Raw genomic sequence first — 15,891 nt, 5'->3', positions numbered from 1 at the left:
ACACACACACACACACACACACACACACACACACACAATGTTCACAAGAGAGAAAAACAGAGACAGAGGAACAAAGAAGCTGATTGCCTTGATTATGCCTCAGCTGATTATAGCTCAGCGATAAAATTACTGGCGCTCTCAAGAAGAGCTGCTTAAAAATGTTATTTTTAAAAAAGGTAATAATAATAATAATAATAATAATAATAATAATAATTCACTTTTAATGCCACACTGAAAATATCAGAGGAATCTAGACCTTTAATTAAAGTGCATTTATTTAAAAAAAAAAAACAACAGCAACAACAACAACCTTATGAAAACATATTTTGAACAAATCCCTGTGTCACGTCTACAAAAGTGGACAAAAATAAATCAGTTATTCGATCTCTGTGGAGTTTTGCTCTGTAGGATTAATAACATGCAGTATTAATATAATCTGCAGTATTAATTAATTCATCTGCAGTAATAATATAATCTGCAGCAATTAATTAATTAATCTGCAGTAATAATATAATCTGCAGTAATAATTAATTAATCTGCAGTATTTATATAATCTGCAGTATTTATATGATCTGTAGTAATAATATAATCTGCAGTATTAATATAATCTGCAGTATTTATATGATCTGTAGTAATAGTTAATTAATCTGCAGTATTTATATAATCTGTAGTAATAATATAATCTGCAATATTAATATACTCTGCAGTATTTATATGATCTGTAGTAATAATTAATCTGCAGTATTTATATAATCTGTAGTAATAATATAATCTGCAGTATTAATATACTCTGCAGTATTTATATGATCTGTAGTAATAGTTAATTAATCTGCAGTATTTATATAATCTGTAGTAATAATATAATCTGCAGTATTAATATAATCTGCAGTAGTAATTAATTGATCTGCAGTAATAATATAATCCGCAGTAATAATATAATCTGCAGTAATAATTAATTGATCTGCAGTAATAATATAATCTGCAGTAATAATTAATTAATCTGCAGTAATATAATCTGCAGTATTGTGCCATGTGTTTGATTCAGAAGATTATTTAATTGACGTGTTTTACATGTTTCTACTGATTCCTCAACATTACTCTAACGTTCCTGTCGAGATATTTGTACTCAAGAGTTACTGAAAAGTTGCACACATGGTTTTATTCAAAACGTTACTCTAACATTCTCTGACTGTAGACAGATTCCACTCTAACATTCCACTGCTGTAATAACGTCAGTAACGTTAGTAACATCACGATGCTACCTGTGACATTAACGTTACTGTAACATTAACATTACTCTAACGTCCCAGAAAGACAGTGAGACACACAGAGGGACAGAAAGAGTGAGACACAGAGGGACAGAGAGAGATACAGAGGGACAGAGAGAGTGACACACAGAGGGACAGAGAGACAGACAGAGAGAGACACAGAGGGACAGAGAGAGATACAGAGGGACAGAGAGACAGACAGAGAGAGACACAGAGAGAGATACAGAGGGACAGAGAGAGTGACACACAGAGGGACAGAGAGACAGACAGAGAGAGACACAGAGGGACAGAGAGAGATACAGAGGGACAGAGAGACAGACAGAGAGAGACACAGAGAGAGATACAGAGGGACAGAGAGAGTGACACACAGAGGGACAGAGAGACAGACAGAGAGAGACACAGAGAGACAGAGAGAGATACAGAGAGAGAGACACAGAGAGACAGAGAGAGATACAGAGAGAGAGACAGAGAGAGTGACACACAGAGAGACAGACAGAGAGAGACACAGAGGGACAGAGAAAGTGAGACAGAGAGAGAGACACAGAGGGACAGCATTCTTTCAGTGTGTATTTAATATCTTTAAATCTGTAATGGCTCTATGGAGATGATGGAAGAATACAGCACGTAATTAATCTCTCTCTCACACACACACACACACACACACACAGAACTGCTGCCTGTGCACATTTCCACAAAATCCTGACTGATGTGTTTAAACACACACAAGAGGACGACAAATCATCAGAGCAGCAGCGCTGACACTTACAAGCAGTAAGGGACACACACACCCTTTACAGAACTACATAACATACGTGTGTGTGTGTGTGTGTGTCAGTCACAGTAATATCACTACTGCGCTACTGTGGATTTCTGTAAAGCAGAGCATTACACAGAGCGACTTCGAAAATCCCAGCACACATTTAATGATCTCTCTCTCTCTCTCTCTCTCTCTCTCACACACACACACGCACACACACACACACACACACACACACACACACACACACACACACACACACACACACACAGAGTGAAATGCTTTAGCAGTGTTTGAACTCAATAAATCTCAATCTCGATGGGGTTTTATTGCATTATCGAGAAACTGCCATCGGCTTCCACAACATTAAATGTAACTATAAACGGATGAAAAGTAAATAAAGTAGACATGTCAGTCTTTAATACATTTTTAAAAATGTAATTATTGACAAATTGCTGTGGTATAAGACAAATAAAACGCTTCAAGACATGCTGTTATTGGAAATTAATCAGCTTTGGAGTGGGAACAGTAACTGCAGCTTCATCACATCACCAGATCATTGATTATTTTCCTCCAACAGCATGAAAGTGAGTGTTTTATTCCTAACAGTTTGGACTCAAAGGAGTTCGTTTTAAGGCGTGGCTTATTTGACTGACATCACTGTGTCCCTCGTGTTGCTACGCCACTCTCACAGAACCTCGAGTTTCTCTACGATCCGTCTTTGCACCCCAACTCTCCTTATTTTACACCTAGAAAGATATCGAAAAATAATATCCTCTATCTGCTAATGAACATTACGCGTCGTGATTAGTTTTCCAGATGTACCTGGTGCCGGCTCGGAGGAAGGAGCAGGTGCTGCCTTTAGTCCAGCCGCAGTACGGATCCCTCGTGGCGATGCAGTTCCTGCGAAGTGAAAAGAATGAATTTATAAGTGGAGAAGAAAAAAAAAATCAACAGATGTTACTTTTCAGCAAAGAAATTACTTTGAACAAAATGTTCATGAACTTGTCCAGGGTGAACCCCGCCTCTCGCCCGTAGTCAGCTGGGATAGGCTCCAGCTTTCCTGCAACCCTGTAGAAGGATAAAGCGGCTACAGATAATGGATGGATGGAAAATGTTCATGAAAAATTGTGACTGAAAAAACTGATTTTGTTTCTGGATCTTAAACAATCAAAATTTGCTCTGAATGCTGGTTTATTTTAACAGAGGTATTTTGTTCGAGGTTTAACCCTTTCACCACTGCAGACCGCTATTCCGATCCCACTGTAGTCAGGAAACCCCTGTGCACTGTACACTCCGATTGGCTGAGAAGTCGGATTCCACGGGATTTCCTACAGCGTAATTTAGATAAGCAAAATATTATTTTATGTTAATTAGGGCTACATATCTTTCTTTCAATAAATATCAGTGGATAAAACACAAATTTATCTGCGTTCAATTTATTGTCAGAAGTGTTACATATTCCCGAAGCAGAATTCCTCTCGTTCTCAACGGTACCAAATACGTCACTATGGTGCGCGCTCTAGTTCTAGTTCCTTTTAAAATTGTGTCCTGGTTTATCTCATCTCATTATCTGTAGCCGCTTTATCCTGTTCTACAGGGTCGCAGGCAAGCTGGAACCTATCCCAGCTGACTACGGGCGAAAGGCGGGGTACACCCTGGACAAGTCGCCAGGTCATCACAGGGCTGACACATAGACACAGACAACCATTCACACTCACATTCACACCTACGCTCAATTTAGAGTCACCAGTTAACCTAACCTGCATGTCTTTGGACTGTGGGAGAAACCGGAGCACCCGGAGGAAACCCACGCGGACACGGGGAGAACATGCAAACTCCGCACAGAAAGGCCCTCGCCGGCCCCGGGGCTCGAACCCGGACCTTCTTGCTGTGAGGCGACAGTGCTAACCACTACACCACCGTGCTGCCCTTGTCCTGGTTTATATTTTATACTGTGTACTGGTTTATAGACGATTAAGAACACATATGATGGAATGTCTTGCAAAGTATTGCATGAGGGCATCCTAACAGACAAGCCTGAAGTAAAAACAGGCATGAGACAAGGCTGATGCTGTCCCCCTTCTTGTTTCTGCTAGCTGTGGACTGGATCATGAGAGAAAGTACAGAAGGAAGAAGAAATGGAATTCAGTGGACATTATGGAATCAGTTGGACGATTTGGACTTTGCCGATGATGTTGCTTTATTGGCGCATAATTACAATCAAATGCAAGATAAAATCACCTAAATGGAGGAATCAGCAGCAAAGCTCGACCTTTCGGTTAGCAAGGGTAAAACAAAGTCCATGAGAATGAACACCACCAATAACGATCTCATAATGTTGGAGAAGGGAGCCACTGAAGATGTTCCATCATTTACATACCTGGGAAGCATTGTTAGCACTAACGGAGGAACAGATGAAGACGTTAAAGCCAGAACAGAAAAAGTCAGAGCAGCATTTAACATCTTGCAGAAGATATGGAACGTTGACCAAACTGTGAATTTTCAGTACTAAATGTCAAAACTGTGTTACTTTATGGATCTGAAACTTGGCAGACTTCAAGGACCATCTTCAAGAAAGTCCAAGCATTTATCAACAAGTGCCTTAGAAGGAGTCTGAGAATTTGGTGGCCAGAAACCATCACGAACGAAGATTTATGGGAGAGAACGGGCCAAGAACCAGCTAAAAGTATCATCAGCAGAAGGACATGGTTATGGATTGGCCACACTCTATGAAAGCCAAAGGAAAACATCACCAAACAGGCACTGGCATGGAACCCATTGGGAAAACGTCACCGTGGAAGACCAAGGCATACATGGAGAAGAGAGATGGCGGCAAAGATGGTGGCAGAGGGCTACAACCTGAAAAGACTGGAGAAGATGGCCCAAAATCATGTTCCGTGGAAGCTAATTGTTGATGGCCTATGCTCTGCCATGGGGTAGAAGGGTGATACTACTACTACTACTGCTACTACTGGTTTATACTGAATTTATCACAAAGTTACTACGTGTTAATGGTATTTCTGATATTAAGTTATACAGTGTATATAGCAGCCTGTATATGAAGTTACACAGTGGTGAAAGGGTTAATATTGTAAACAAAACATACAACAGGTTCTTAAAATCTTAATAAATAAATATAGCTGCAAGCGGTGATGAAGGGCCTGAGCACTACCGGTATACCAAACTGGCATGAATCCAACAAACTGTCTAAGAGGAGAACGTCAAAATGTAATTTATTTATTTAAAGGTTTAGTTATCAGGGACAATGCACATTAATAAAACATTTAAACAAATGTAAATATGCCAGAATTAGCCAGAAGGCTATTTTGCATTTGCTGTCCCTGGACTGATGTTAAAATAGTCACCCTAAAAGAACAAAAATTAAAATATAATCAAATAAAACATTTCCAAATAAAAAACTAAATCTGAATAAAAAAAAATAAAAAAAAAAAACTAAAATACATTTACACTCAAGCCAACATAAACTCAACACCAGACAATTACTACAAACAAAACCAAGAACAACATTAAGCAACAACAAACATCAACAACATTTATAATACAAAACACAATAAGAAAATAACAAGCCATAAACAAGCAGGACATAAACACCAAACACATAATAAAAAAACATACACAAAAATTAACAATAATACTAGACAAACTGACAAGACAACATGACGGATGGCATCAGAAAAACACCGACAGGCAGGGCAGCAAACATGGAGAAAAATTAAACACTAAAATTTAATGTTGACAGCCTTGACCACTAATTAACCACTTTTTTTAAAAAAAATTAAAAGAAGCATAATTTGATTGATTTCTAATGTCAATTGGAATAGAATTTCATTCACGAGCAGCCCTGATTGAAAATGCAGACCGGCTAAAAGCACTTTTTCTAAACTGGGCCACACAATCTCCTCGAGCTGCACTCCGTGTAGATGTTGATACCACCTTTATAAACTGAGTCAGTACAGGAGGAGCAAGTCCATGAATAATTTTATACATTAAACATGAGTGTGAATATTTAATAAGATTTTCCAAATGTAGCAATTTATATTTCATTAAAATATGGCAATGATGACAGTCATTGGATTTCTTATCCAATACCTTAATAGTTTTTTTATATAAAGAAAATAGTGGTTTGAGTGCAGTATTGCTAGCTTGAGACCAGGCATGTCAAAATGCATGTCAAAATGCACAAAACCAAAAATAACTCACTTCCTGTTGAGTATGGCTAATACAATGTACATTACAATATTGTTCGTCTTGGGGCTCCCTACCCACCTACCAAATTTGACATGATTAAGTGAAACTATATACAGTACTGGGCAAAAGTCTCAATGACATGAGGGGGCGCTATGGAGTCCCCCGGACACACCCGGAGCCAAGCCTTGATCCCTGATAAACAGCGGTGGCCAGGACTGATGTTTGTACCAAATTTCATGAGTTTTCATCCATGAGAATCACCTCAAAAATGGGCAAGTCTTGAATAATAATAAGAAGCAAAAGAATCCTTAGGAAAACAACAGAGCCTTGCACCTTGGTGCAGTGCCCTCCACCCTCCACCCCTGGTGCTCAGGCCCTAAATAAATGTATAAGTTGTCCCAAAAACTGTATTGAATAAAATCCCTGTCCCAGCACCTTAAGCATCATTTTTACCAAAAATAAAGCTCCAAAGTTGGCTAAACTGACCGCCTTCCACAACCTCCTTATTGGGCAGTGTAGATCGCAGCAGCATGGGGCTGGTGCCATTTAAAAGCTAGTGAAAAGCTCTTTTTTATATAATGATTATATTGTGGTTATGTAACCAAATAACCCATATTGTGTGTCAGTCACTGTGATCGAGAGCTCTCGAGCCCAGCGTGCTCTATTTTAACTCTGGGTTGAACAGATTGGAACCCTGGGTGTTCAAACAGCTCCAGTGCATTAGATGGATAAATTAATAGGATGCTGACTCGCACAATGTGAATCGCACTTTCCTATCATGCACAATGTCACATTTTTGCAAGTTATAAATATTATTCACATAAGACTATTCCACCAGATTAACTCGCATGGTTGTGTTTGTAACGTGGTGATCTTTTAAAACAGTTATCTTATGATTATTTCGATTAGCAAAGCGGTGCACTTTGCTAATCCCCTAACTTCTTTTCAAATGTGAAAAATTATATTATGAAAACAAGTTATTGGGGTACAATCATAAAAAGTAAAACATAATCCACTGAATGATCTGATTTCTGATTTACACAATTCCCTGATTTATTGTATTTCACAAAGACATTAAGCCCCGCCCATAAAACTTCACTCTGGAAAGTATGTTCACAGTTATTTCATTTTTATTTCATTTTTGCTGCTACCTACAGCTTACAGCTTACAACTGCTTTATTTCAGTTTCAAGTGTGTGTGCATTCAGCCAATCAGACGATGGCTTGGGAAAGGGGAAGACATCCGATTCGCCAAACATCAAACAAAACCCATAAAAAGGCCTACGGGGAACCGTGTGGAGGAAAAACATGCAAGCAGACATCAGGCAGAGATATTGTGTGTGTGTGTGTGTGTGTGTGTGTGTGTGTGTGTCTCACTTCATGCAGCGGGAATAGAGATGGCAGCGAGCTACTGGCACTCGGATCACGCAGGATGGGAACGCCAAGAGCAGTGTGTGACTGGCAGAGTCCAGAGAGAGAGACAGGAGCTGACGAGCCTGAGGAGAGTTTGTAGCACACCTGTAACACAACAGACACACACACACACAGAGTTTAACACTCTTACACACACTCCTACACTGTGTTTAACATACACTATGTGGCTGCTTTCATTCATAGATTCGATCGATCGATCGATAGATCGATAGATAGATAGTCTCAAAATACTTGCACATTTGGAACCTTAGATATCATTACCTCCATTTCATCTCACACATTTACCAAAAAGAAAGAAAGAAAATTATACTTGCTTTAGAAGCTTTAGGAACAGCTGTGCTGTGTTCAGTGTACTCAGAACCTGACACCTTTCATCTCACACTCAAACACACACACACACACACACACACACACGCGCACACACACACACCTGTTAAGCAGTTGGAGGTTTGTAGTTGTTTATCTAGAAGTGCGAGTGTGTGATGCTCATGCTAATGAGATCAGAGAGAGAGATAGTTAACAATGCTATATAGATGAAGAGTGAATCACAGTCGAGGATCAGAAAGAAAAGAGAGGAGAGAGAGAGAGAGATTAGAGGAAAACGATACTTTACATTCATTAGGGCAAGAGAGAAAATAAAAAGGAATACAAAATGTTAGGACACAGAGAGAGCGACAGAGAGAACTCGGGAATGGGAACGCTATAAAATAGTAGTCAGGAGAGAGAGAAGACTGCATTCAGTCGTGACCTAAAAGGACTCGATAAAGCCAATAAAGCCTGATGATAACATAATGGGATTATAAAAATAACCATAAGAAATGGAAACTAGAAGCTACAAGGACTGACCAAAAAAAAGTATTTAAAAAAAACATATATTACTGATGAAATCCGGTGGCACGCAAACATAACATCGAGTTAGCAAGCAAACGGCATTTGTTTCAGAGATCTCCTCATAACTAATAATAAACGTGCCTGAGAACCGAACTGATTCTGTAATGCACTTCAGAAATACTTCAGGACGCTAAAGACTTCAAAAATGATTGTTTAAAAAAGTAGTACAGAATTATCAGGTCAAAATGATCTCTCAAGATAAAATTATCTCTGGTGAAACCGAACGGTGTTTCTCTTCTTCAGTGTCAGTGCTGACTTATACTGAAAATGAGCTTTTATGGAAAAAGTTTTTATTTGTCAAACTAAAGTTCAGATTAAAACTAGACACACACAAAAAAAAATCGCCTCAATAAGGCTGGAGCTCATAGCGCCCACTGTTGTTGTGTGCGAGTTTGAAATCTGATCACTCCTGTCAGAGGAGTAGCGATTTCCATGAAATTACATGTGACGTGACCCCTCTGTAGCCTCATCCATGGCAGGTGGCACCACCTGGTGAACAATTCTTGTTGGAATATGTCTTTAGAGTCTTCTGGGTGAGTTTCAGTGAAAATATCACAGCAGTTTATGAAGAGTAGCGTTTAATGTGACGAATCAACCAAAAATTTCAGACGCCCATAAAATCGTAAATGTGACAGGTGGCGCCACCATCTTGACAAAGTTTGTGCACACCCACCTGGGGAACATTCTATGTGAGTTTGATTGAAATCCAATCAATCCTGTAGGAGGAGTAGTGATTTTTGTAAATCGTTGACTGATGACAATGATGGATGACGAACAATACGTGATTGGATAAGCTCATCCGGCCTGGCTTGCAGGTGAAGGAGCTAAAACTAGGCAAATACGAAACTTAAAAACTCGACTAAATCTAAATTTCAGATGAATACTGAGATCTGAGTACACGATTTCAGGCTACATGATTGACAGATTTCCAGTAATGGACTTGAATATGAATGTCGGGAATGATAAGCAGGCCTTGTAGTCCAATATAATCAAAGAACAACAATGTGGCATCCGGGACATCCTATGATACTCCGACAAAAAAAAAATCAAGCACGCAGAATTCTTTGTATTTTTTCCTACGACGTTTTCCTTGACAGCCATGATTGACAGGTTCTTGACCCTCCTCCTCGACGACGTGCAAGGACGTGAACAATGATTCGTCTGAGTCAAAATTGTAGTGTTAGCAGTCTCCTGACCGAGACACAGCAAGGGTTTTTGGCATTATGATGTGATTGTCTAATCTGACATCGTGAAAGACAAAAATATCATGTGGTCTGATCCCGACATAAAACCAGACTAAAACTCACTTAAAGTTAAAGCCAGAAGAAAAAAACATGGGAGCTCAATTCTAGCCATGAATCCTTTCATTGGTTGTTGTAGATAACCAACCATAATCTCTTCAGCCATGACAGGAAGTCTGGGTCGAAGAAACTAAAAAAAAACCTCAAGTAGCTCTATTAACCTTAACACCAGTTTGTTTCCCCCCCAAACACTACTGATTACCTCCTGGTTGTGCAACAGCATTTAAACAGGGGAGATATGTGATATGAAGACCATGACGCTTTCAAACAAAGTAATTTTCCTCCCATTTTTCTCTCTAAGTGACAAAAATTCTGGAGGGGAAAAAAGTGAAAGAAAACTCTGAAAGTGCTGGAAAGCTGAGCGATGATTCCAATTAAAGTGGAGTTCTCAGTGGCATGGCACTTTCAGCCTCATTAACACGCACAGCAGGACCAGCGGCCGTTTGGTTCCACTGAGACGAGGTGAATCCGGTTTATTTCCTCCACTCTGCCCTGATTAGCTCACGTCTGGCTGAGTGCTGTCTCTCTCACGCTGGAGCTCATCACTAATTTATGACCGTTTCGCTGGAGGAACGGCTGCAGAGCTCAGCTCCATGTCGTGATGGAGGAAGTTCAGAAGGTTTGTGGGTTATTAGTTCGTTGAGTTTTTTTTTAGGGGTCCAAGCACCAAGGGTTCTGAAGCCCCTCTGTTTATTATTTTTCAAACCCTCATGAAGCTTGGTACAAACATCAGAAATGGATCAGATTCTGGTGAAAGATTGGATTTGGGCATGGCACAGGGGCTTAATAGTGCCCCCTTTGGACATTTCTACGTATCCAGTTTCACCAGAGTTTCAAAGTCTCGTCTCGTCTTCTTCCGCTTTATCCGGGACCGGGTCACGGAGGCAGCAGTCTAAGCATGGAAGCCCAAACTTCCCTTTCCCCAGACATCTCGGCCAGCTCCTCGGGAAGAACAACGAGGCGTTCCCAGGCCAGCCAAGAGACATAGTCCCTCCAGCGTGTCCTGGGTCTTCCCCGGGGCCTCCTCCCGGGGGGACATGCCTGGAACACCTCCCCAGGGAGGAGTTCAGGAGGCATCCGAAAAAGATGCCCGAGCCACCTCAGCTGATTCCTCTCGCTGTGGAGGAGCAGCGGCTCTACTCCGAGCTCCTCCCGAGTGACTGTGCTTCTCACCCTATCTCTAAGGGAGCGCCCAGCCACCCTGTGAAGGAAACTCATTTTGGCCGCTTGTATCCGCGATCTTGTTCTTTCGGTCATTACCCAAAGCTCATGACCATAGGTGGGAGTCGGAACATAGATCGACTGGTAAATTGAGAGCTTCGCCTTTTGGCTCAGCTCCTTCTTCACCACGACGGACCGGTAAAGCGAAAGCATCACTGCGGAGGCTGCATCGATCCGCCTGTCGATCTCATGCTCCATCCTTCCCTCACTCGTGAACAAGATCCCGATATACTTAAACTCCTCCACTTGAGGCAGGACTTCTCCACCAACCTGAAGAGGGCAAGCCACCCTTTTCCGGTCGAGAACCATGGCCTCGGACTTGGAGGTGCTGATTCTCATCCCAGCCACTTCACACTCGACTGCAAACCGCCCCAGTGCATGCTGGAGGTCCTGGTTTGAAGAAACCAACAGGACAACATCATCCGCAAAAAGCAGAGATGAAATCCTGTGGTTCCCAAACAGGATTCCTTCCGGCCCCTGGCTGCGCCTAGAAATTCTGTCCATAAAAATTATGAACAGAACCGGTGACAACCCCTCCTAGAACTGCCACCTTATTGTGGTGGAGGGGCTTGTGTGCTTGAATGATCCTAGGAGCTATGTTGTCAGGGGCATTATGCCCCTGTCAGGGTTTCCCAAGGCAGACAGGTCCTAGGTGACAGGCCAGACCAAGAGCAGTTCACCAAAACCCTTATGGAGAAACAACCAAGGACCGTGACGTCGCCCGGTATGGCGCAGCCGGGGCCCCACCCTGGAGCCAAGCCCAGGGTTGGGGCTCGTATGCGAGCGCTTGGTGGCCAGGCCTTTGCCCATGGGGCCCGGCCGGGCTCAGCCCGAAGAGGTGACGTGGGCCCAACCTCCTGTGGGTTCACCACCCACAGAGGTAGCAGTAGGGGACTGGTGCAGTGTGGATTGGGTGGCAGTCGAAGGCAGGGGCCTCGACGACCTGATCTCCAGACACAGCGGCTAGCTGTTGGGACATGGAATGTCAGAGTTTCAAAGCATATGGGTAATATTGGTTTCTCTAATAAACAAATTGTTGCACTTTGCCTTTCGAAATCTTCTCTTCAGTGATTCATCAGATTCCAACTGTGTACAATTTTAGTGTCTTTGTACAGCTGCGTCATCAGCATAGCAATGGAAGCTAATACCATTTTTATGCATAATGGTACCAAGAAGTACCTTATATAGGGAGAGCAGTGACACAGAGACAACTAAATGTGTCACAATTAAAATTTACCAACTGATGACAGTCATTTATTTATAGTAGGTCATTTACTACTTTAACCAGCGCTTTTCAATACTCTGATAAGGCCTAGATCCTGACCAAAACATTTCATGTATGTGATTCACATGTGAGCAGCACAGCGGCACATGTGAACACTGTCGCCTCACAGCAAGAAGGTTCAGGGTTTGAACCTCATGGCTGACAGAGGTGTTTCTGTGTGGAGTTTGCATGTTCTCCCCACGTCTGTGTGGGTTTCCTCCAGGTGTTCTGGTTTCCTCCCACAGTTCAAAGACATGCAGATTAGGTAAAATATCCAGCCAGTGGAGTAGCACAAGCCAGTGCATACTTAGTACAAGTCCCAAGCCTGGATAGATTGGTGAGGGTTGCGTCAGGAAGGGGATCCGGTGTAAAACCTACGCCAAATCAAATATGCAGATCATAAATTGGATGATCTCCTGTGGCGACCTCTAATGGGAGCGGCTGAAAGAAGAAGAAGAGTTTCACCAACACGCATCAACAAATTTCCCACTCATATCCATTAATTCCGCCCAACATGAAGCCGGCCATTTTTTTTTTTTAAGAAGTGCAGCTTCTTTTTAACAGTGAGGCTTATAAACCAACCTTTCATCCTCTTCCTAAAGGGTTACTCAGATTCATTCTAAGTTTTTCTCAGCTTGATGTGAACTGATGTTAAACTGCAAAGGAATTTTCAATACCTTGTTTTTTTCTGGGTCTTTGTGAAAAAACTGAGTGGAAAAAATATGATGAATGAGGGAGACAGAAGAATGTGATAGCACAGTTTTCCGAACAATCTCTTTCGATCAGTGTGATAGCAGGAGAAAACATACACAGAGGAGCAGGTCAGAGAGGCAGAAATAGTGTGGGAGAGAAGTTGAGAAAGACGTGCAGACTAAACAGTTTGGGGACAGACGTGTAATTAGTGCAGCTGCTATGCTAGTGCAAATCTTGCCTAAGCGTTTGTTCTTGGCAGCGAGCATCTCGTATGTTTATCCCACTCATCCCTTGGTACAGATTTCATCGTGATAACCTCCATAAGGAAAGAAAAAAGCACTTCTGGTGTTGTGCTGTTACAGGAAAATAATCAATGACAGGGTAGTGTGATGAAGCTGAAGTTGATTATTTTCCTATAACAGCACGTTCTGAAGGAAGTGTTTTATTCCTTTTACACCACACTGATTTTCCATTTTATTACTTATTATATAATGATGTTATAAATTTTTTACCCATTTCTAATTACATTTAATGCTGCAAAAGATCACCAAAAACCAGTGATTATTTTATAGCAGCTACAAACGGCCCTTCCCTCATTGGCCTCTTTTTTTCCCTCCAAAAAAACCCACACACAGCTTGTCATCATGTTTCGAAATGTTAATAAAATTACAAAACCTTCACCATCTCACCGACAACACAAGTCCCTGTGAAAGAGCTGTTGCTATGGATACGATAATGTAAATGTAGAATGAGTTCACTACCGTCAGAGCTTCTGTTATAGAAAATGAATCAACAGCATCTGACCAATCAACCAATCAGAATGCACTACACACACACACACACACACACACACACACACACACACACTTACTTCTCTGGGTTAAAGCCCTCCAACTCCTCCAGGAAGACGTTGCCATTGGACACCATGTTGTCTCTGTCATGGATGACGAGGAATTTGAGGATGGTGCCGCGGTTGGATCCGAGGAAGACGATGGTGTGGTTGCCGTGGGGACCTGCGTTTGTGTCCACCACCATCTTATTGAGCTGATATCTGTTGATACACACACGTGAGGACGGGTGATGATTAAAACATGCCTCCATACTGATTCAAGACACGGAGAAAATGAAGCTGCCGAAAGCTTAATCAGATACTAGGGCCCTAAGGACACGCGGAATAAATGAGTATGCTCGTTAGCGTATTTAAGACAGATGAGTGCAGGGTGCACATACTACAGCATACTGATAGTGCTAATGTGGCCTATATAGGGAATAGGGTGTGTGGTTTGGAACACATCCACTGATGAGGGTGTGTACTGTTAAGGATCTGCCCACAGTGGAGTGAATATGGCGTGTGTTTTGGGACAGGCCCACAGTGAATTGAAACTAGTGAGACGTGATGGTGTATATGTTCCTTATATAATGAATATAGTGCATGGTTTGGGACACGCCCACAGTAGACAGATTGTGTGTGTGGTTTGGGACACGCCCACAGTAGACTGATGATTGTGTGTGTGGTTTGGGACACGCCCCCAGTGGTGAATATAAACCTGACTGTGCATGACCCCATGTGACCTGGTGTGGTCCAGCACGACCCCATGTGACCCAGTGGGTGGAGTCTCTGCATCTCACCTGACCATGGTCCTGATGATCCAGGGTCTCCGCCCCACAGAGGGCACGGCCTCGTCCATCAGGGGATGAGTTTTCACAAAGTTCAGCATCTCATCAGGGAATAAAGTGGACGAGTTAAACCTGGAGCCCTGACCAGCACAGCCGCCGGGTCTGAAACACACACACACACACACACACACACACACACACACACGTATCATTCCTTTCATTTTTATTGCATTTCTTTCATTCACATGAAACTTTAATGAGGCTGTTTGTGAGTTTGTCCTTTCCTTAACTTTCCTTTCTCTCTTTCTTCCTTTACATCAAGGTTCAAACCAATTTGGGTGTTCTTTATTTTTCCGCTTTTTAATCTTTCTTTTTTGTTTTGTTTTTTTGTTTCTTTTTCCTTTCTTATTTCTCAATTTTCATTCCCTTTTCTCCCGCTTTCTTTATTATTTTATCCTTATTTTTCTTTTCTTTATTTATTTCTTTTGCTTTTTCTCTTTCTTTCTTTCTTTCTTTCTTTTTTCTTTCCTTATTTTCTTTTGCTTTTTCTATTTCTTTCTTCCTTCATTTTGCTTTTTCTATTTCTTTCTTTCTTTCTGTCACTGTTAAGTTTTAAATGTTAAGCCTGTCAGGGCTTTAAAATAATTGAGTGTATCTCTCTCTCTCTCTCTCAGTCATGGATCCCTCCATCACACTGAGTTGTGAGTGTGAAAGAGAGATGATGTGGTTATTCTGTAAACACAGAGTCACTGCACTGTGTGGTGTTTACAGTGTAAATATTCTACACTTTTATTCAGTAATGACTGAATTATTCTGTTAACTATTCACACACACACACACACACACACACACACACACACACACACACACACGCACTGCTTTGTGTACCTGGGTTTAGGGATGAGATCATCTGCCACTGGCGTCCAGATCGACTCGGGAGATTTCTGCTCCTTAAACCTGCCATCAAACACCACTGAGAGCTGCTCCATATCGAACACACACACCGCCGAGCCGGGGATACTGCACCGGGGGGGTCGAGGGAGGGAGAGAGAGAGAGAGAGAGCAACAGAGACAGAGGGAGTTCAGTCATCATCATAGTTTTCAGTTACTCTCTGAATCACTATCGAAATTACTTATTTTAATATTAAATAAATTAATTATTCTATTACAGTACGATGTAAATCACTACCATCATGCAGCTCCGCCTTCAAACTTTAGGCCACACCCCCTATCT

General features: G+C 41.6%; 1 protein-coding gene across 7 annotated transcripts in view; it reads right to left on the bottom strand.

Moving 5' to 3' along the window:
* The window catches only part of sema6bb (sema domain, transmembrane domain (TM), and cytoplasmic domain, (semaphorin) 6Bb), a 247,084-nt gene that overhangs the window by 89,751 nt on the left and 141,442 nt on the right, over window positions 1-15,891 (bottom strand). For all 7 annotated transcript variants that reach the window (XM_060932577.1, XM_060932570.1, XM_060932572.1 and 4 more), the window contains 5 exons: window positions 15,546-15,677; window positions 14,670-14,819; window positions 13,912-14,091; window positions 7,614-7,754; window positions 2,851-2,928 (listed from right to left, as the gene is read on the bottom strand). In XM_060932577.1, coding sequence (XP_060788560.1) covers window positions 2,851-2,928; window positions 7,614-7,754; window positions 13,912-14,091; window positions 14,670-14,819; window positions 15,546-15,677 — 681 coding nt within the window. The remainder of the gene's footprint in view (window positions 1-2,850; window positions 2,929-7,613; window positions 7,755-13,911; window positions 14,092-14,669; window positions 14,820-15,545; window positions 15,678-15,891) is intronic.

The sequence above is a fragment of the Neoarius graeffei genome, chromosome 10 (genome assembly GCF_027579695.1).
Source record: "Neoarius graeffei isolate fNeoGra1 chromosome 10, fNeoGra1.pri, whole genome shotgun sequence".
NCBI classification, from domain to species: Eukaryota; Metazoa; Chordata; class Actinopteri; order Siluriformes; family Ariidae; genus Neoarius; species Neoarius graeffei.
The sequence above is the reverse complement of the archived record's forward strand: the minus strand, read 5'-3'. Positions and strand labels throughout refer to the sequence as shown.